This window comes from Erpetoichthys calabaricus, chromosome 1 (assembly GCF_900747795.2).
Source record: "Erpetoichthys calabaricus chromosome 1, fErpCal1.3, whole genome shotgun sequence".
In the NCBI taxonomy this organism is placed as follows: Eukaryota; Metazoa; Chordata; class Cladistia; order Polypteriformes; family Polypteridae; genus Erpetoichthys; species Erpetoichthys calabaricus.
Window position 1 is genome coordinate 103,515,583 of NC_041394.2, and position 22,117 is coordinate 103,537,699.

The 22,117-nt window shown below is 37.1% G+C and overlaps 1 protein-coding gene across 2 annotated transcripts in view; it reads left to right on the forward strand.

The window, feature by feature from the left end:
* The window catches only part of trim24 (tripartite motif containing 24), a 114,496-nt gene extending 96,070 nt beyond the window's left edge, over positions 1 to 18,426 (forward strand). For both annotated transcript variants that reach the window (XM_051930446.1, XM_028804580.2), the window contains exons 12-18: positions 2,014 to 2,077; positions 5,405 to 5,576; positions 6,104 to 6,354; positions 6,903 to 7,035; positions 9,261 to 9,335; positions 11,910 to 12,065; positions 17,867 to 18,426. In XM_051930446.1, coding sequence (XP_051786406.1) covers positions 2,014 to 2,077; positions 5,405 to 5,576; positions 6,104 to 6,354; positions 6,903 to 7,035; positions 9,261 to 9,335; positions 11,910 to 12,065; positions 17,867 to 18,088 — 1,073 coding nt within the window. In that variant the 3' untranslated portion in view covers positions 18,089 to 18,426. The remainder of the gene's footprint in view (positions 1 to 2,013; positions 2,078 to 5,404; positions 5,577 to 6,103; positions 6,355 to 6,902; positions 7,036 to 9,260; positions 9,336 to 11,909; positions 12,066 to 17,866) is intronic.
* The last annotated feature ends 3,691 nt before the right edge of the window (positions 18,427 to 22,117 follow it).

Below are 22,117 nucleotides of genomic sequence, written 5' to 3' on the forward strand. Positions count from 1 at the left end.
GAAGAGAAGAGAATAAGCCTGCTGCTATGGCACAGGCTCTTGTTAATATTCACTTTGCTGCCAAAATTCTGTGAACTACAATGTATGTCAGGCCTGGTTTTAGAGTAAACCTGTAATAAATATTCAGTGCAGTTGAATACTTCTTATCTTAGCTGTCCGGTATTCACAATGATTTAAATGACATAATTATTTAGAAAATAATGCTATGACATGGTATGCAAATAGGTATAGGTTTTATTTCCCGTTTAGCCATTTTTTGTGTTTAACTTGGGCAGGTACAAGCTATAGCATTCGTTTTTACATTACGTTACTTTTTCCACTATCCATAGCTTGACCTTTAAATCGCACTGCAAGTCCAATATATCCATATAGCCAGCAACTTAAGTTAATGCAGTCTTTGAATTGTCATTCTGTTTGTTTCAGCTTGTCTATTTTATAATTAATCAGTATCATGAATAGCATTTACTTTGCTTTCATCGCATCTGCCATATAATAGAACTTTAAAATTATTTTTGGATAATTTTTGAACAGAATCTCTTCATGATGATAAGAGGTTCTGTTTAAAATTATACGGTTGGGAAAAGCATAAAAAGCAGATACAGCAGAATGAAACACTTACCTATTAGATTATGTTATATATTGTTACCTAATCCTATACAAGATTGTGTCATCCTTCACATTATCTACAACTCTATAATGGCCAGTGTGATTTTATATGCTGTGGTGTGCTGGGCTGGTAACATCACTTCAAGAGCAGCCCACTGAATCAACAAACTAATGAAAAGGGCAGGCTCAGTTATGGGACACATTCTTGGACCCCTTGGAGGTCGTAGCAAAGGAGAGGATTAAAACAAAACTGAGTGCCATTGTGAACAATGCTGCACATCCTCTCTCCAACACACTAACAAGGAGGCCAAAGAATTATTCGGCAGAAGTGTGTAGAGAAACGCAATGGGGGCTCCTTCATATCCACAGCAATATGCCTGCATGATGCCTTATTGGGATTGTCAAGTCAAAAGTATTTCTTCCTTTTTAGTCATTCTTGTGTGTTCAGAGCATTGTGTATGTGTGTGCATATATTTTTGTATGTATCTATTTATGTATTTATTTAAAGAGCTTCTGTAAAAAGCCAAATTTCCCTCTGGGGACAAATGAGTTCTATCTAGCTGTCTGTTTGCCTGTCATATCCTTTTCATGTAGATCCTACCTACAGTATATGGAATGTGGCCAGAATGCCCTTATTTCTCGGCAGATAAATTTTTCTTACAATGTCTTTACTTTTTTGGTTTTCTATTGTCTGACCCTGCAATTTTTATCATTCTTCTTCTATATGCTTGTTTTTTTGTCATTGTGACTGTATTACGTATACATACTGTGCCTTAGCACTACCTCAGAGTGCTTTAGTGTTGTAATAGTGTGCAATAGTAGAAATAAGCAGAGCTCAGGCCAATTCATTGATCTTTTGAATGGAATAAAACTTCTTTCTTTGTATTTGTAAGTGCCAAGTAATAAACCCAGTAATACAGTTGACAATGCAAAGTTCTGTGCATTTAAAAGTTACATTTCCAACGTCTGTCTGTCTGTGCCGACTTCATTCTGTAAATCTGGAATAGTCACTCGTGGTCCTGGACGGCTGCGGTGACTGCAGGTTTTCATTCCAGCCCATTTCCTAATTAGAAGATGGTGTTTGCTGATAATGAAACTTGGTATTTAACTATATTGCTTGGTAGTGCTTTCTTGTATCCAATACAAAATTTAATTATATTGTAGCATTTACTTTTCTGAGAACATTATGGATATGTTTGGTGGACCACAACGAATTTGCATTTAACAATCCTCCACTTTTCTCTCTGGTTTATTTCTAAATATTTTGTTAAAAAAGATAACTCCTGATACACACTCAGAATTGTAAATTGAACCAAATTAGCTAATGGAATCACTTTCATACTTAACTTTATTTTTATTATTTGTATTAATACAATATTTGTAATACTGTTTTCCTTGAAATAATAGTGGCACAGAGTGCGAACATACCAACATCTTCTGCACATACCTCCACTGAAGACAATAAAGGCTGGTAAGAATGCAAATATTCTTATTCAACGAATAAAATGATTTTTGTATCAGCGTATAGGATACAAATTGTAGTGCCACATTTGAGAATCTGACAATGTTGTTTTTCAGTGTATTTTGACTCTAAAATTGAGTACCTTTTATTTACAGGAGAGGGAGCTCTGTCACTATTTTTCTTGAAGTGGTTAGAAAAGTCAAGCAAAATGACACCTTTTATTGGCTAACTAAAAAGATTACAATACGCAAGCTTTCGAGGCATCTCAGGCCCCTTCTTCAAGCAAGATGTAATAATATTACATCTTGCCTGAACATCTTGCCTGAAGAAAGGGCCTGAGTTGCCTCAAAATATTGCAGTCTTTTTAGTTAGCCAATAAAAGGTGTCATTTTGCTTGACTTTTCTCTACATTCATAATGGCTAACAGGGTACAACACCCTAGTACTACAGACATTAAAGTGGTTATAAAGAATACATTGGCAGAAATTATAGTGAATGCTTGTAGCAGCACCACAACTATTTTCCTCCATTTTTTAAACTATACTTTTTAGCTTCTTTGATCAGGTAGCCCGACCACCATAAGTTACCATATCTTGAAATATAAAGAACAAAAAGTTGCACAAAGGCAACCTTTATACTGTTTGTTTGGCTATTTACAATGTGTAATTTTGTAAGTTTCTTGATTTCTTTCTTTCTTTCCCACCCATTTTTTTTGCTCCTCTGCCTCCTTTAAGGCTATTTATTCACCTTGCCAATCAAGCAGGTAAAAATACACTGGGGAAGTGCAAAAGCATAAGTTCGTTAATAGGTTGTCCTGAAAGGCCTTGTACAATACAGTGCTGTTTTTAGGTGGATGTGTCTATCATTATACCCCTTGACTGAATTAAAAAGTAGAGAGACCTGGTTCAGTGCCCTGGGTGTCAGTCTGACAGTGTTTCCCACTCTCTCCTGCTGCTCCATTTCAGGTTGGAGCCACTCTTAACATCATAATTTAATCAAACATCCATAAAACACAGGGTTCCTACTATTGGGCTGTGTTCACCATTCCCCGTGTTATTTCGGTGTTCACAGCACACCAGTAAAATCAGTTATTCTGTGGCCCACATTCATGACGGTGAGGAGAGGTGTGTTTAATATATTGCATATTCTCTATGCATCTGAATGCAGAAGGAAGCCATTGAAATTATGTAGATGCAAGAAGACTCGCACATTGTGTGTTTGTAGCATTTTTTTTTTTTTCAGCAGGAAACCGCACAGTGATTTGCTATCAGTGCATGGCCACCCCAAGGTGCTGTGGAGAAAAGTTGTGTGCTGTGAGCTCTCTACCCTCTTTGAATGAGCAACCATAAATCAACTATGAAGATCTTACATTTGATCACATATGGTTACACAAATTACGTCATTACGTGTGGTGTCGCGGTAGTGTGTAGGGATATGTGGGATACAGTGCTAGGCTGTCTCCAGTGGAGTCATACACTACCAGGCAAAACTTAGAACACCCCCATTTTTCCAGCTTTTATTGAAATTTAAGAAGTTCAAGCCCAGTGAATAACCTGAAATGGCACAAAGGTAAGCAGTTTTTTTTTTTTGTTTTTTTTAAATTACAGAAAGTTTAGGTTACCAAAAACTGAATAATAATGTAATTTTCAGTTATTCAAAAAGGCATTTTTAGGAAACAAGTAATAGTTAACAACTTGCAACCATTCTATAATAGTGGAATTAATCCTTGAAAGTTGATGTAAACAATTCCTACAGTTTTCCCAAATTTAGTTTTTTATTTATTTAACTCTGTATAAAATCAGTGCTGGTACAATTTGTGTTGCTACACCCTATAAAGCATTATTTGGACAATGTTACACTATATATTGCTATCATAATGGCCAAAAAAAAAAGTCGGTTTACAAAGGAAGACAGACGGGCCGTTTTATAACCCTTCAAAGTGTAGGTCTTTCGTTTAGAGAACCTGTAAAGAAAGTAAAAGTGCCAGTGAGTACGGTTTCCTACATCATCAAAAGGAACTTCAAATACTGGACGAAACACTGATGGGAGCAGATCTGGCAAAAGGCAAAGCCACAATAGAATCGGAAGAGAAGATTCAGAGAGTCTGGAGCGTGAGAGTGCATTGTTCATATCTCCAATTTGTTTGTTCTTTGCTTGAATTTCAGAGAACATTGAGACTGGTGGTGGCTTCTGGCCGAGACCAGCTTCTCTCTCTCTCTTTTTTTTTTTTTTTTTTTGCAATTTAGCAGTGGCTTTCTTACTGCCTCTTGAGCTGTTAAATGTGCAGCTCGAGGTCTTCTCTTCACACTTAAAGTGACACGTGTTCCTTTGACCGCCATCTTGTGAGGCACCTATCTCACACAACTTTGACTTTGTCGTGGATTTGGGCCCCTCTGAGTTTCCTCCAGTTGATGGAGTAGGAAACTGTACTCCCTAACACTTTGGCTTCTCTATAGGGAAGACCTACAGTTTTTTGTTAATTTCCTTTTTTTGTGTCATTCTGATAGCAATATTAGAGTACTATATTGTTCAGATAGTGTCTCCGAGGGTGTAGCCACGCCGTTTGTTCTAACACTGCTTTTATATCAACAGAGGGTCTATAAGTAGTCAAGAAAAGCTGGGACACCAACTTCCATCAACTTTCAAGGCTTAGCTAACTTAACTTAACCATTGCTGCAGAAAAGCTGTAAGTTACAATTACTTGTTCCTCAGAAATGACCTTTTTGTATAACTGTGAAGATTATATTATTATTGTACCATTTCCGGTTGTTCACTGGACTTAAACTACTTAAATTTCAATAAAAACTGGAAAAATGGGGGTGTTCTAAAATTTTTGACACATAATGTATATGAGACCCAAAACTAAGCTGGTGCTATAATAGATGCAATACCTACACCACAACATGGCTCAACAAAATGAAAAAACTCCTGTCAGTGTTTGTTTTCTGCCTGAGAAATGTTTCTGACACAAATGACGGACATACTGTATGCATGCTAATTATAGCTTCAAAAATGGCCATGCATTAATGTGTGCAAAAGATCTCTGTATAGTATACGCGTACATGGGAATCTAGTTTTGCCAAGTAACATACGTAAATAAAAATTGTAAGTTATCTGATTTGAATATCTAAAATAAGGAAAAAAAACAATAATATCATATTAATGAATAGAAATCTTCATTCATCTTTTGCAAGTGTATGACAATTCAGGAAATGCCAAAACAATCTAGCTATAGAAACATTTGTCTTTTATTGTTAAATCCTCCATATAGTTTCTCCTGAAATTACAGAAGCTAGAACACTGTTAATGGTTGTTCCCCCTTTTTGTTTTATGAAGTTCATTAACGTCATCCCTTAAGACGGCTGGAAAAGAGCCCCAGAGTAAGCGGCCACTTGTCAGGTTAGAATCAATTCGCATCAAGCCAGAACTTGGAGGAGTCAAGAAGGAATATGATTTCCCTGTGATAGTTGTGAAGGAAGAGGATGATGAAAAAAAGAGTACAGATAAGGTAAGGCGATTTATTTTTTTTTTTTCTTTGATTCCTTCCTCGTAGCAAGTAATTCTGTTAGTTACTGATTTGTTCAATTCAGGCTTTATGGTGAATTGCCGTTCAAATTAAGAGCAGTGGGCTCTGTCAGTGCTGTGCTAATCACATTGCAGTACACAATCAAAAAAATAGATCCTCATGTACACTACTAGGGATACTATTTAAAAAAAATCCATTGAAAGGATGTCGTTAGGTAGGATGAGAGAGTTCTGAAATCCACCTAATTCAATTCACAGCCATGAGGTGCCGGAGCCTATCCTAGCTCTATAAAGCAAATATCGTCAAAAGTTACGGCTTTGTCCTCCTGTACATGTGACATGCTGAAGTTCAGTTACTTAGGTATGTTTCAGCATGTGTAAACTTTAAAAATGGAAAACTGCTCTTGTTTAGTTAAGTTTGTTAATAGCTCCCATTGAATATACCTTTATTCTTTGTACGACTCGCTGGATGTTACCCTTTCAGATCTTTCTCTCTTTTAAACCTTTTAGGCTGCCTCTAGTAAATGTACAAACATTCCTGACAGCACAGGGGAACAAGACACATCAGATGAGGAGTTGTGCTACTGGGTGCCAAGAGGGCGCCAGGAGCAGAAGGAGATGGGAGAAGGCAGACAGGAGGATGATCCAAATGAAGACTGGTGTGCTGTTTGTCAGAATGGAGGAGAGTTGCTCTGCTGTGAAAAATGCCCAAAAGTGTTTCATTTGTCCTGCCATGTCCCTGCTTTGCTCACTTTTCCCAGGTATTTACCTTAAATCTCACTATTTAATACATTTTCTGTGAATGAATTGTGATCAGTTTTTATATTCTATTGAAAGCTTAACTTTTAAATGCATATTAACATACTATGCAACACAAAATACCTTATGTTCTGACTGAGCCAAACATTTTCAAATAAATGCTCAACCGTAAAAACACTAGATGAGTGGAAATTTTTACTTTCATAATAATATATTCTTAAACTCATTTACTGTTTCTGGCACAAAGAGGAGGAGGAAAATATGTGATTGTGTCATCAGGCTTGACTTGTGTATAATCCTGTCTTTTTCCTCCTAAGAATATTAATTCCATTTCTGATGCATGCAATAAATGTGCTATAAATTAATACCAGAATTCAGTTTCAAACTTTATCTCAAGGGCATAGAGCATGATTTGTGATTTATAGTTTTGGAGCAGTTGCCTAGGAACTAGCTTATGAGCAAAAAAATATAGCTTATAAGCAAAAATTCCTCATTATTTTTAAACCAAAAGTAAAATTGTTAAAGTGTTAAATGTTCTTCTCCTTTCCAGTGGAGAGTGGATGTGCACATTCTGCCGTAGCATTACATTTCCCGAGGTTGTGTATGATTGTTTAAATAGCCAGCAAAACTCAGAGAAGAGGAAATCTGGAGGTCTGCCTGGTTTGCCCCCAACAGATTTACGGGTATGTTTGTTGTTTTGGTTTTTTGCTTAGTAGTTAGCACAGTACGGAGTTTAAAAAAGTTGAACTTGTCTAACTTTGTATAAAGAGAGATCATTGTTGTTTTTTCTATTCAAAATTCCATGAGAGAAATGGCAAAAACGTGTGTTTACTTCTTTCCTACTGAGATTATCAAATGTAAATTATAGAGCCTTTGTTTTTGACAGAGTAGCCCATTTTCAGTTTATTAATGCAGGGCTGGTTCTGCTAAAGCGAATCAGTCAGTCAATCAATCAATGCACACATTATACAGAGGCATTTTGGAAACACTTCGAAGATTCATAAGTCCACAATAAGAAGCAGATTGAGTAATGCTGTAATTCATGGGAAAGCAAATTAGAAACCACTGCTCTCTAAGAACAATATCAGTGCTCATTGCAGTTGCAAAATAGCACCTGGAAGATCCTGAAGTCTTTTGAAAGAATGGAAAAATGGGCTATGGGCAGATGAATTAAAAGTTGAACTTCTTCGGACAAAAAATACTTACAATAAGGCATGGGGGTGCAAATGTGATGGAGTGGGGATGCTTCGCTTCCTCAAGGTCTTGGAAGACTTGCCATTGTAAATGAATTCTCATCTTTAACAGAATATTCTTAAGGAGAATGTTAGAGTAATTTGTCCAAAACCATGAAGCTGAAGTGCAATTGAGTTGTAAAGTAGGACAGTGGATGCAAACAGAATGCAAATGTACAACTGAATGGCTCAGAGTGGCCTAGTCGAAGCCCCAATTTAAACCGAAAAGAGATACTGTGCTAGGACCTGCAAGGAACAGTTCACTCTCTCAAACCTACAAATGTATCTGAATTAAAGCACTTCTGCAAACAAAGGAGTCTGGGCTAAGATTCCTAAGCAATATCGAGTTATAAGGATTGTTTAGTTGACATCATCACTGCTCAAGGTACAGCAATCAAGTATGGAGACTTTGGGGGCATTTACTTTTTCACAAGAACACTAGATAACATTTGTTTCCACGAAGAAAATGATGATTTAAAACTGTGGTATGTTCACTCGTGTTCCCTTTCTCTAGCAGTGCACTTTGTGTAAAGGTCTGAGGTCATTTATTGTGTAAACAATGGAGGGTTATTAGGAAGGGGCAAATAATGTCACTGCCCTACTTTAGAGTACACTTTAAAAAGCAGTACTAGCATTTTCTATTTGTTTCTGATTCAGTGCTTTGTGTTTAATATATTTTATCTATTTTTTAAAGAATTGATATTTGTTTGCATTCAGTGTTATTTTATTTGATCTGTTTCTGTGCTTTTATTTCTATTATACCCTTTTGAATATTTGTGAAGAGCTTTCAGCGTAGGGACGGTGCTTTATAAATGAACTTTGTCCAGTATGCGCATACAAGATAAATACCCCTCAAAATGGACTGGGGGGTCTTGTCCGGGATTGGTTTAGTAGTAGTAGTAGTAGTAGTAGTAGTAATAATAATACATTTTTGGTCGCATATTGATCCAGTAGTGTGTGTTTCACCTTCAAGAAACTTGATCCCCTAAGTGAAACCTAAACAAGAGCTCACTAACTGAGTATGGTGAGCTTCCTTGTCAGAGGGCTCAGGTCTTCTAGAAAAGGGAGATTTAAGAGTTTGGAAAGCATTGAAAAAACTTTTTAAATTCCCAATAAAAATCTGTTCAAGAAATTTCTGGTTATGTGTGCCAGTCAGCATTTCCTTTGATGCGACTTCTTATTCTAAAATACTTTCCAAGGTGCTATACATTATGTTTTGCAAATAGAGCTTTATGTTAATATTCATACCAAGAATAGCCAGTAGGATTTAAATCTGCACTAATTCAACTTCCCAAACTCTGAACCAGACAAGACTGTTTGTTTGTAAAAGTTTGAACAGTCCATATAGGTATAGGTATAATTATTTATTTATTTTTTGATCAAGTAGCCCAGAGTTTTGAAATCTTTTCCAGGTGTCTATGTCAGATTTTTTCCTGGGATTTGCCCTGGGCTGGTTAGTCTGGTCATGGCCTCTAAACTGGCCAGTCTATGTTAGTACACCTCAAGCCCATTTCCTAGTTCAGTTCCTGTTTTTCAAAACATGGATAGACGGATGGATATTTTTGATTTCAATTTTTCTCCTCTGCTTTAAAAGTAACCTATCCAGATCAAAATCAGTAGGAACAATTACATAATCATGTTCTAGTTGGAAATGAATGAACTTTTGTCTTTTTCAGAAATGTGAAAGGCTGTTGCTTTTCCTGTATTGCCGTGAACTAAGTGTTGACTTCCAGGAGCCCGTCCCGCCATCTGTAAGTAAAGCGTTATTTGGTGTTTTTTTTTTTTTTTTAACCAGGACGTTTTAGAGGGGCTGTTGTAAGAGTAAACTGAGGTGTTTGCCCTTAGTCTTGGGTGAAATGACTGTATGAAAATGCTGCAGTTAGGAAATACTATTTTGACATACGAGATGTGATCAAAAAGTATGGCGAATGTTGATGCAGAGCACCATCCAAGAGCAACGCAAAACAATTCAATGCAGGCTCAGACATGTCACAAACTTGGCTGTAGGATGGATGTTTCCTTTGTGCCATTGTTAATGGATATCGAGCAATGCAATAACATGAAATTTTGTTTCAAATTGCAAAAAGCTCAGGAATCCAATCAGATGTTAAAATCGGTTTATGGTGACACTGCACCGACGATTAAGACTGTTTACAAATTGTTTGATCGATTTTGTAATGGATCTATCTCGGTTGAAGACGAGAAAAGATCAGGACGTCCTTCAACATCGAGGAAAATGTTGAAACAGTTTCATTCGTCATTATCAATGACGCTCCTTGTCACACATCCCTTCTAGTACAACAATTTCTGTCGAATAAAAACATCACGCTATGTTCGCATTCCACCTTATTCACTGAATCTGGCACCTTGCGACTTCTGGCTGTTCCCTAAATTGAAAATGACCATGAAAGACAAATGATTTCCATCCATTGAGGACATCCAGGCAGCCACGATGGCCCAACTAAAGACACTCTCGAAAGAAAACTTCCAGAACTGCTTTGCAAAGTGGCAGGAGTGTTGGGATAAGTGCATTCGAAGTGGAGGAGAGTATTTTGAGGGTGACTAGTAGTTGTAAGTCTTTAACTGCAATAATCATTTCGTTTTTTTTAAAACATTCACCATATTTTTTGATCACACCTTGTATGAACTGTCTGTGGCTGGTTAAATGTTCATTCAAAAAGAGACACAGAGGGCTCCGAAATTGAAGAAGGGCAGGCTTAAAGATACTGTGTCTCATTTTGGTTGCATTATGGGTTTTTGCCCAGGAACTAAAGTAAGTGAGGATTAAGACCTGGGTTATTATCACCTAGCAGGAAGACAAAAGAAAAAATGTGTAAGTGTTAAAGAAAAAAGAAGTGCTGTTTAAACATATTTGTCAATTAGTCTGAAATATAAAGGTGCTACAGATAGCAAGATGGGCAGCAGCAGCTGTGGAGGAGCAGGCATAGTGACACCAGTTGCTTTGTCAAGCTTCTGTGATTTAGGGTTTTAGTAAAATATATAGAAGGAAAGCAGTATTTATTTTGTTTTTTTTAAAAGGGTAGATTATTTTTCAAAAGAGGAGTAATAGAATATTATTTATCTTGGAGTCAATCATGTGCTGGGTGAGAATCAGATAATACATTTTCAAGCCCAAATGTTGACTGGTAGCAGTGATTGATTTAGAAGAGACTTGTGTTGGGTTACTTTTCCTTTTTCTGTTTTGTTAATATTTTTTTTACCCAAGTGCCCTGCTGTGTGTGTAGCCCTTCCATCAGACCTTTCAAGCTCTCCAAGCACCCATGGCATGTTTTCTATAACATTGCCATCTAAAGAAAATAATACAGCATTATACTATGTGTCCCGTGTTGGAGTTGTAGAAAAGACTGGATGTGTGTTTATGCAATAGCATTGCTTGTCAGATGTTGTGTCTGTTTATCTATTGGATCTCTGTAACAATTTCTAGTGTTTTTGTACTTTCCTGCCGCAAACAAATCTCCCTCTGGGATGATAATGTCTACCTTGATGCAGCATCATTCCCAGTCTGTCCTTTGATCACAGCAGCACTTGTTTCTGTATACACTAAGGGTCCCTGGCTTAAGAAAGAAAAGAACGACTGAAGGACAATCGAATGTGGTCTTTATTATTCAGAATGGATGAAAGTGTTTTGTCTCCTTCAAACTCCCTTAGCATTGCGTCTTACATTCTGTGTTCTTGCATTCCATTCAAGTACAAGTACATGCTCTCCTTTAAAGTTTCATGTTATAGTAGACTCCGAACTGTAAGGTAGGCTGTGACATTTACTGTACTGAATCTGAAGAAGGCAGAGTGGAATTTCAAACCTCCAGCAGCATACATTAGCTGCATTGTGGCTGGCAAAAAGTGGTCTAGGATTAGTTTTTTATTGCCAAGACGTTCATACTCCTACGTTTGTCACCATATCAACCAGAGTGAGGTTTCTCAGGGATTTGGCTTCTAGGGAAGTGCAGAATTAGACAGGAACCTGATTTGGGGGAGCACTGCATTCATTCTCTGTAAATAACACTGCCAGGGAGTGTAACGGCATAGGACCTCTCTGCACCCATTTGCTGTCCTTGTACCATATTACTGTATGCTTTAAGACTATAATGTATGTACATATATGGATATACATTTATTCAGATGGATTTTGCTATATTGGGAATCTGGTTAAAGTATTTCTGAATATTTAGAGCCTCGTTTTTTCAGCACCTAAAGCGGTTAACCAAGACAGAGAGATTGGTGGGGGGGGTCTTGTAAAACTGTCTCCAACTTTTGGCTTGCTGCTTTTCCTTGCGAGTACTGTGTTTGTTTATTGCTTTGTTTAGATTGTGCCTGATTATTACAAAATCATCAAAAGACCAATGGATTTGTCACTTGTGAGAAGGAAACTCCAAAGACGAAATACACACCATTATCAGAAACCTGAAGACTTTGTATCAGATATCAGGCTAATCTTTAAAAACTGTGCAGAATTTAACGAGGTAAGTGATTTTTACTGTTTTGTGGTACCCTTGCCATAACAGCCAAGAATCTAAATCCTCCTCCACCTACTCATCTCTTGAAGCACTTTGATATTGCTGTTCATATTTTATTTCACTCAGAGTTTATCTGCTGCATGGATGGGATAAGTCAACCTCAGTGAAAGTGCTTCATTGACAAATTTCAAGGGTTTTTTGTTTTATTTACATGTTCAGTTTAGTTTGAAGGCAGGTGCTTACCACACTTTCTTAGCTCACAGTGAACATACTAGCCAGGAATCTGGGTGGGTTAGTCGCCGGGGTTTTCAACTTGTCTTTACGGTACCTGGTTATTTGTTGCTTTAGTATACAGAATGACTGCACCTCTTGTTATTTGAGGCGACTCACTTTTGCACATGAATGTATAATAATTATCTCCTGAAAAAAGACCCCCCATGATGCATTATCAGGTGACTAGATGTTTTTGCACAGCTTTATTTAAAGCCGACTGTAATATAAACACTTGGTGCTTTCTACCAATCACCTTTAGATGGTATGATTTATTTAAACCATGTGGGACAGAAATGAGTACCATTGTTCTTTGTTTAAATGTCAAATGTATGCCACACCATGAATTAAAAATGGAAATAATAAGGACATCACTTTTGTTTAAATTCAAGTAAATTCCTGTGAGCATATGCATATTAAAACAATCAATTAAATGGAATGTGTATTTTAAATCTGTTTACAGTGCAGTACTTGTGAGGTATTCAAAGGTCAAGTTTCCAATAGAATCCAGATATTTTACTGACCTAGCAAACAGATATCAGGAACTGTTTCTCTTCTATTTAAATAACGAATATATAGTAGCTTTGTTCTTCCTCTTGCTACTAATCATGACAACATTTTTATTGAGCACACAAAATGCATGCAGTATAGTCTGTTTTAGAGTAGCATAAAGCTGGAGCGAATGTAGTATCACTTCATGACAGAGTGTGTACAGCTGAAGGGCACAGACATACTAAACGCCAGAGCAGTCCAAAGGTGCTGCTCGACCACCGTGTAGGCTAATCCAAAGTTCAGATCAGGAAGAGATTTAGCCATGTGGAAGATATGAGAATTTCAAATTAGATGAAACTTCACCCAGAATCAAAGCTCTGGTCTTAGCTGCACAAGTGAACATCTTTCTTTCCTAGAGCATGTTAAATCAGGACAGATTCATAAATGGGCGCTGTCTGTGTTCTTTGATTGATTGCATGAATAGGCATACGCAGCTGCTTGCAAAAGTCTTCATACTCTAATAAATGCAAAATGGAAGTGGAGGGCACTTTTTCATTGATCTATAGAACACATTCTGAACTGTTTATCCAAACACCCGACTCCCTCTGTGCTTTTAAGACTTTGAAGACCTTCCTGTGTTCTAAATATTTTCCTAGTTGCTAATGGTTTTGATGCTTGGGTCTGTCCGAAGTTAAGGTAAGGCTAACTAGGCTTGTGCTTCAGTCAATTACTTATTTTTAACACTGGAATCCCTGAAGCCTATGAAAAAAGTCGTAATGCCAGGCCACCTTAATTTCCTTCTCATCTCATCATCAGCGTCTTTGTTTTGCAAATGTGTCAATTGGCACAAGCAGCAAGAAGCCTGCTATCCCATCGGATGCAGCTGAAGTTCTCCCAGCTCAAGTCTGTTTATCTGGGAGTGAGGTGCCTTAAGTTGTATTGGGTAAATAATATATCGTTATTTGGAATACATACATTTCATGTGTGTTCCGTGTCTGCAATGATCTGTGTAAATGTATGATGACAGGAAATGCAAGGCAAGAAGTGTTGAACACATAACTATAAAACAGAAACCTTTTTCATGTTCTACTAATAACTGGCAAAATGCTGACATGAAATGTATAATGTGTGAAGACTGAAGTCCAAATATCAAATAAACACTTTCATAAAAGGTACAGGTACAGCAAAACAAGTGCGCTTTTATCCAGGAATATAACCGAAGAAAAAGAAAGTGGGTTAGGGTACAATGCTGACATGTCCGCTTGGCTGGTGCAGAGGTAAGAACTGCGGATTCATAATCAAGAGGATGTGGGTTTGATTCCTTGTCCTTCCTGCATTTAGCGTTTTGAGTATTGAACTGTGCTTATTGTTACTTTTATAGAATAAAAACCTACATTTAATTTGAGCCTAACAGCCGGTGTAAATGTATGGTACTTGTAAAGGTTCACGTTTTTTTTTATTTTTTTTTATTCAGTTTTGTTCTCTCAGTCGCATTCACGCTCACCCCGATCTGACACTGCTGTTTTCAAATAAAGATGTGCTATAACAGAGGTGATCTCCGATGAGGACGAAGGTTGTACATCGGAGAAAGAGAACAGAAGCCCTCCCCACAAGAAATGTCCACTCGCATATAAGAACAATGCAGCTGCACCAGGCGTAAAGGCGAAAGATGGCACCGTTTGCATGTAGCAAGAAGTCGAGCGTCATCCTGCCAGTCAGCCTACCCCACACCTGTCCTCCTAAGATAAAGCAGGGCTTACAGAGCACGCCAAGGTATTGTGCAAAGTCCTGTTTGTGATGTATGTTTTTTGATGGTCTTTATATAAAAAATATTTGTTACTTCTGTAAAAGACAAATTGAATGTTGTTTACCTTGATTTATTTACTAATCTTCCTACAGCGTAAAGTCACAAATAGACTGCAGAGCTTCCAGTGTTTGACCGACATGGGCATGTTCACAATGTACATGTGCAATGGTCATAAAGCTGTGATTGTGGTAATAAAGTTAATGGAGCCATTTCTGGACAAAGGCAGAATCTTAACAACATAAAACTTCTTTACTTTGCTTTCGCTGGTTAATAGACTGCTGCACCGCAACACAACTCTGCTTGGTACCATAAGTAAAGTGCGACAGTAGCTTCCACCTGCAGCTATAGACACTTAAGCACATGAGCTATGGTACCGAGAATGCAGACAGACTTCTTCTTTTTGGGTAAATACACATTCAGCCTGGCACTGCCAGATCTAAATACTAGTGTGGAGAATTGCTCGTGTACTGAAATGACTTTAGCTGCAGGTAGAAGCTACTGTTGCTCTTTACATAACTGATCTTTTCCTAAATGAGGAATGGCTTTGTACATTAACTTTGTTAGCATGCCTATGTCAATCAAACACAGGAAGCTCCTAGGTCTACTTGTGACTTTACGCTGTAGGAAGATAATTAAATAAATCAAGGTACATAACATTCAATCTGGCTTTTATAGAAGTAACATATAAATGTTTTTTTTATTAAAAGACCATCAACAAAACATAACCAGAAACAGAACTTTGCACAATACCTTGGCGAGCTCTGTAGGCCCTGCTGTTTTGTTAAAGGACGTGTGTTGCAGATTCACTGGCAGGATGACACCTGACCTCTTGTCGCATCCAAATGGTGCCATCTTTCTTACGCATGGTGCCGCTGTGTTGTTCCTATGTGTGAATGGACAATTCTTGAGGGGAGGTTGTCTCTTCTCTTTCTCTGATGGAGAACCCTCATCCTCATCTGAGTTCACCTCTGTTATAACATTTCTTTATTTGAAAATTAACAGTGTCCGATCTGGGTACCATAAATTTACACCAGCTGTTACAGACTCAAATCAAATGTATGTTTTTATTCAATAATAGTAACAATAAGAGCAGCTCACTACTTGAAACAGTAAATGCAGGAAGGACCCGGAATCGAACCTGCAACCTCTCGATTATGAGACAGTGTTTTTTACCTCTGCACCAGCCAAGTGGACGCGTCAGCATTGCACCCTAACCCAATTTTCTTTTCTTTCGGTTATATTCCTGGATAAAAATGCACTTGTTTTGTTATACACTTACCTTTTGTGAAAGTGTCTGTTTGATATTTGGACTTCAGTCTTCACACATTATACATTTCACGTCAAAATTTTGCCAATTATTACTATAACATGAAAAAAGTTTTTGTTTTAGTTACATTTCTTGCCTCGCATTTTTTGTCATCATACAGTTACACAGATCATTGTAGACACGGAACACACATAAAATGTATGTATTACAAATTAACAGCAATAACTCAATATAACTCAAGGCACCTCACACCCAGATAAACAGACTTGAGCTGGGAGTTCTTCAGCTGTGTTGCTTGGGGATGGGATAGCAGGCTGCTTGCTGCTTGTGTCGATTTTACACATTTGCAAAACAAAGACGTTGATGAGGAGGTGCGAAGGAATTTAAGGTGGCCTGGCATTACAAGTTTTTTCGTAGGCTTCAGGGACTCTATTGTCCAGAGCATTCTTCACTTGTTCTGGTCAATTTTTGTAACTGTCATCTGCTAAATGATGTTGACTTGATTATCTGGACGTTATTTGTAAGTTGCAAAAGCTTTTTCTAAATTAATTAATGTAAATGTTAACAGAGAAATTTTCAAAAGTGATGTAAAAAAAATATATAAAGGTTTAGGTGATTATATGAGCTTGCGCAACAGTTCAAGCACACTGAGTAAAACTGATAACTGCTAAACACAATTTAAGTTGTCTTCACGTGTCAACATCTCATCTTTCATAATTATTCACTGTTTTAAGTAGCGCAATATGAACTTATTTGTAAATTAATCTGACTTCGCTTTCACAGTTGATGTATTGTTTGAAATTGACATCACGCTATACAAAAAGATAACCTTTTATACCATGATTTTGAAAAATTGGTTTTAAGCTTTTAAAATTATAGTAGTTTGGCAAATGGGAGTTTGAGTTGCATGATTCCAAATGGCAGTCATAGGAAGAGAACTGAAACAGTACTGTCCTCTTAGAAGTGTAGCATGCTTTATTCATGTAATACGTTTAGTACATATTCACTATTAACGCATAGATATATTAATAAGTGTGTATCAAGGTGTAGGACCAGTTTCATTAAAAAATAAATAATTGAAAGTTTGTTTTCCAAGATAGTGTCCTGAAACCCTATAAACCAATAAAGCCATGAAATGTATAAAACTTGAGGACTTCATAATTGTCACATGTACTGTGTTTCCTGTAAAGTGATTAAGAGAAATAAAATTGGTAAAAGCACATTATTAAAAACAAAATAAAGTTATGAGATATTTGTACTTTGTCTGCTAAATTTTTTGATGGGTGTACAAATGACACTGATGTGTCTGTACAACCCTGAAGATTCTTTATTTTTGGTTTAAGAGAGAAATTGTTAAGAGTGAGCACTTAGTCTTATGGTGTCCGCTCACACTTTTTTTTAGATCTGTTATGTTGTCGTCCACGCTACCATACTTTGCCATTGTGTAATAATATATGTGGGATTTGTACTTGGAAATAATTAGAACTTACACTTTCTCCTTTGAAAGAACATACAGTAGTTCTTCAGTGAATTTCAGAAATACAGCACTGTTAGTGCATGAGGTAAGTGACAGCAGAAACAAAAAACAAGATTTTAAACACACATTTCCTAATGGGTCTTTCTGCTTATAATTTGGCATGTTGATTATTATCTTCATTTCTTAAAATTGTGACAAATAGCAAATGTTAAATCATTTTGCAAAAAGCTCAATATTTGTCTCCCAAACATAGGTGTGCTAGCTTGACATGAAACTCAAAACTGGCCTGGTCTCGGTCACTGCAGGTTTTGTACGTGTGCTTGCCCGCCAAGCGATGACTTGGAATTTCATTCAGGATTGCCTTCTGTCTATTGCCTAGTACTGCCTGGGAAAACCCTGTAATTGATAAAGTGAATTCAGAAAATAGATGGATATTCTTCAGTAAATCATCTTGGTCAGGCTGACTGACTCTTAAAATGTTTTCTGTTTCACAGCCGGATTCTGAAGTTGCCCTGGCTGGCAAGGTCTTGGACGATTATTTTCATGAAAAGTTGAAACTTCTGTACCCTGATAAAAAGTTTCCTCTTCCTGAACCTACCAAGCCAGCAAGAGAACACACAGGTTTCAGCGATGATTCGGATGATGATGATTTTATTCAACCCAAAAAGAAACACTGGAAAACAGAAGAGCGGCTCAAGAAGACTTTACTCATGTAGTGTGCTGTACATAGGGGAGCGGAATTTCTACCTGGCAAATTTCAAATAGTCATATCTCAGACACCATTTTTTTAAATCGTGCAGCATACAGTATCTTCTACTGTATTTTTTATTAGCATTGGAAAATATTTTAATGTGAAACACTTTTTAAACCGTGGAATAACTTTTTATAGTTCTTTCAAGAATATGTAAAGAAAAAAAGCGATGGTATATCAAAAGTAAATTCTGAGAATCAGTTAAACAGTATTAAAAAATATTTAATATAACCTTTTCATAGACTAATATGAGTCCAAATTTTAAGATGAATAATGAAAAATACATCTGTACTATAAACCAAATATTGTGGAACTTTTATTATTTTCTAAACCTCTTGAGGGGCTTTTGTTCATTTTCAGTCACATACACTGTTAAAACTGTGCAGATTATCCCAGGATGCAAGACACTAAAAATGTAATGTGCTAACATGAAAAAAAAATACATTTAACATATGTTTCATTTATCTGTGTGTGTATTTTCAGTTTTAGCTACCATTTATTATTTTATGTCTGTTTGCTGATTATGAAAAATATCAAAGGTTTAATGTAAGTAAGTCGATTATTCAGTCCAGACCAATTTTAGTTTAGGATATTGCAGTTCTCACATTACCTTGTAACTTTTGGCATTTGCCTTTTAAAGTAAAGGTAGGCCACTACGCAGAACAACAGGAGACTATACATATTTTATTTGTCATGGTTTAAAAGTGCAGTTTGTTTAGCACATGTAATTAAGTATGTCACTTCCACTTAGTTTAAAAAAAAAATATATATACAGTGGTGTGAAAAACTATTTGCCCCCTTCCTGATTTCTTATTCTTTTGCATGTTTGTCACACAAAATGTTTCTGATCATCAAACACATTTAACCATTAGTCAAATATAACACAAGTAAACACAAAATGCAGTTTTTAAATGATGGTTTTTATTATTTAGGGAGAAAAAAAATCCAAACCTACATGGCCCTGTGTGAAAAAGTAATTGCCCCCTTGTTAAAAAATAACCTAACTGTGGTGTATCACACCTGAGTTCAATTTCCGTAGCCACCCCCAGGCCTGATTACTGCCACACCTGTTTCAATCAAGAAATCACTTAAATAGGAGCTGCCTGACACAGAGAAGTAGACCAAAAGCACCTCAAAAGCTAGACATCATGCCAAGATCCAAAGAAATTCAGGAACAAATGAGAACAGAAGTAATTGAGATCTATCAGTCTGGTAAAGGTTATAAAGCCATTTCTAAAGCTTTGGGACTCCAGCGAACCACAGTGAGAGCCATTATCCACAAATGGCAAAAACATGGAACAGTGGTGAACCTTCCCAGGAGTGGCCGGCCGACCAAAATTACCCCAAGAGCGCAGAGACGACTCATCCGAGAGGTCACAAAAGACCCCAGGACAACGTCTAAAGAACTGCAGGCCTCACTTGCCTCAATTAAGGTCAGTGTTCACGACTCCACCATAAGAAAGAGACTGGGCAAAAACGGCCTGCATGGCAGATTTCCAAGACGCAAACCACTGTTAAGCAAAAAGAACATTAGGGCTCGTCTCAATTTTGCTAAGAAACATCTCAATGATTGCCAAGACTTTTGGGAAAATACCTTGTGGACTGATGAGTCAAAAGTTGAACTTTTTGGAAGGCAAATGTCCCGTTACATCTGGCGTAAAAGGAACACAGCATTTCAGAAAAAGAACATCATACCAACAGTAAAATATGGTGGTGGTAGTGTGATGGTCTGGGGTTGTTTTGCTGCTTCAGGACCTGGAAGGCTTGCTGTGATAGATGGAACCATGAATTCTACTGTCTACCAAAAAATCCTGAAGGAGAATGTCCGGCCATCTGTTCGTCAACTCAAGCTGAAGCAATCTTGGGTGCTGCAACAGGACAATGACCCAAAACACACCAGCAAATCCACCTCTGAATGGCTGAAGAAAAACAAAATGAAGACTTTGGAGTGGCCTAGTCAAAGTCCTGACCTGAATCCAATTGAGATGCTATGGCATGACCTTAAAAAGGCGGTTCATGCTAGAAAACCCTCAAATAAAGCTGAATTACAACAATTTTGCAAAGATGAGTGGGCCAAAATTCCTCCAGAGCGCTGTAAAAGACTCATTGCAAGTTATCGCAAACGCTTGATTGCAGTTATTGCTGCTAAGGGTGGCCCAACCAGTTATTAGGTTCAGGGGGCAATTACTTTTTCACACAGGGCCATGTAGGTTTGGATTTTTTTTTCTCCCTAAATAATAAAAACCACCATTTACAAACTGCATTTTGTGTTTACTTGTGTTATATTTGACTAATGGTTAAATGTGTTTGATGATCAGAAACATTTTGTGTGACAAACATGCAAAAGAATAAGAAATCAGGAAGGGGGCAAATAGTTTTTCACACCACTGTATATATATATATATATAGTATTGTGCATTGTGGGCTGCAGGCAGCACTGTGCTTTGTGGTCATTTTGGTGCACAGTAAGGACGCAGTTCATAGATTATTAGTGAAGACGAATGACCGAAACAGCAGTATGATTACCACTGTAAAGATCACAGCCATAGTAGTGACTTCAGTAAAAGGAAATTGTTTATCCACAAATAAATAACTTTTACATTATTTTCTCCAAATGAATTAAGACTCCTATGGTAAATGTCCAGGCAAAATCCTCCTTTATACAAGTGTTATGTGCCTTTTTTTTTTTGCATACTATAATAAAATTGCTTAGCACTTTTTTTAGGCTTTGCATATGTATAGTAAATCAACTTTTTTAATACTAAAATTAATTTTATATATTTTAGTCGAAAAATCCAAAAGGCAATAGATAGTGCACTTGTTTAAACCATCCAACAACTGGACCTCAGTCTGGGTAATGGAGTCACTTGTTTAGGGCCACATAGTACATCAGTGGTTAGGACTGAAACTGTGACACTGGGCTTTGTAGTCCGTCTTCTTAGCCACATGACCAGACTGCCTTCAGAGTTTTGGTCAGGAGTCTACAACAGAAGTTTAATCTAAAAATAAAAGGAAAGTTGTTATTTGGCACCACAATGATGCAGTTTCAAATGAATGAATTTCTGTCTTCGTAAATAAATATTGTTGTCTGTCTGTCCATATCTGTTTTTATATAGCCCCACGTCTGTCTGTCAATCTATCTGATCAGGCACACTTCATTTGTCTTGTACTCTGCTAATTCTTTTATTATTTTACAGTATTGCATTTGCATCAGTGCAGGTGAGCAGCAAGTTTCTCTTTATGACTTAGACAAATATATATTGTTTTTGTTTTGTTTAACCCTTTTTTTGTCTGTTTAACTTGAAACAATGGTCAGTGTTTTGATTACAACTCCATGCGATTCAGTGGTCACTGAACATTAGCAAGAAAGTCTGCATCAGACAGCACTGGGTGTACACATGAGGCTTACATCTGGCAAACTGTAATGTGTACAAATCATTCTTGAGTTTTTTTTTTTCCTTCATTTTTTTGAATAATAAAGCCATAGTCTAATTTACAAGATCTAGGGGATTTATGTAGTGAATGTTTTATTAATAACTCGGTTTCCTTCACAGAGAAATTACCAAACAGACTTTCAGTTGTTACTCTTCAGAACCTTCTACCCCAGACAAGTGCTAAAAGTAAAAATACATTAAGCACCTAAAGGCCATGAGAATGGCGAGTAGCGCCCTGTTACTGCCAGGGTGCTTACCACTTAAATAAAGCTGAACAATTAGGGTTGTTCATCTGGCCATACTTTCAGTAATATTGGGTTTTTACAAGTTCTGAGTTAAGTGGTCAGCAGCTACTTATATTTAGGCAGATTTCACACAGAAGACACCCAGCAAAGGTTCCAACAGCTATAAGGTGGCTACACCACTTGCTCCAAGACCCTTTCTAAACTTTTAAACATTCATTTAAGTAGTAATAATATGCCTGGTGATGACTTCTATAGTGAGACACTATCCAAGTAATCTCTTCAGCCAATAAGAGGTCAGAATAGCAGAGGTGTGTT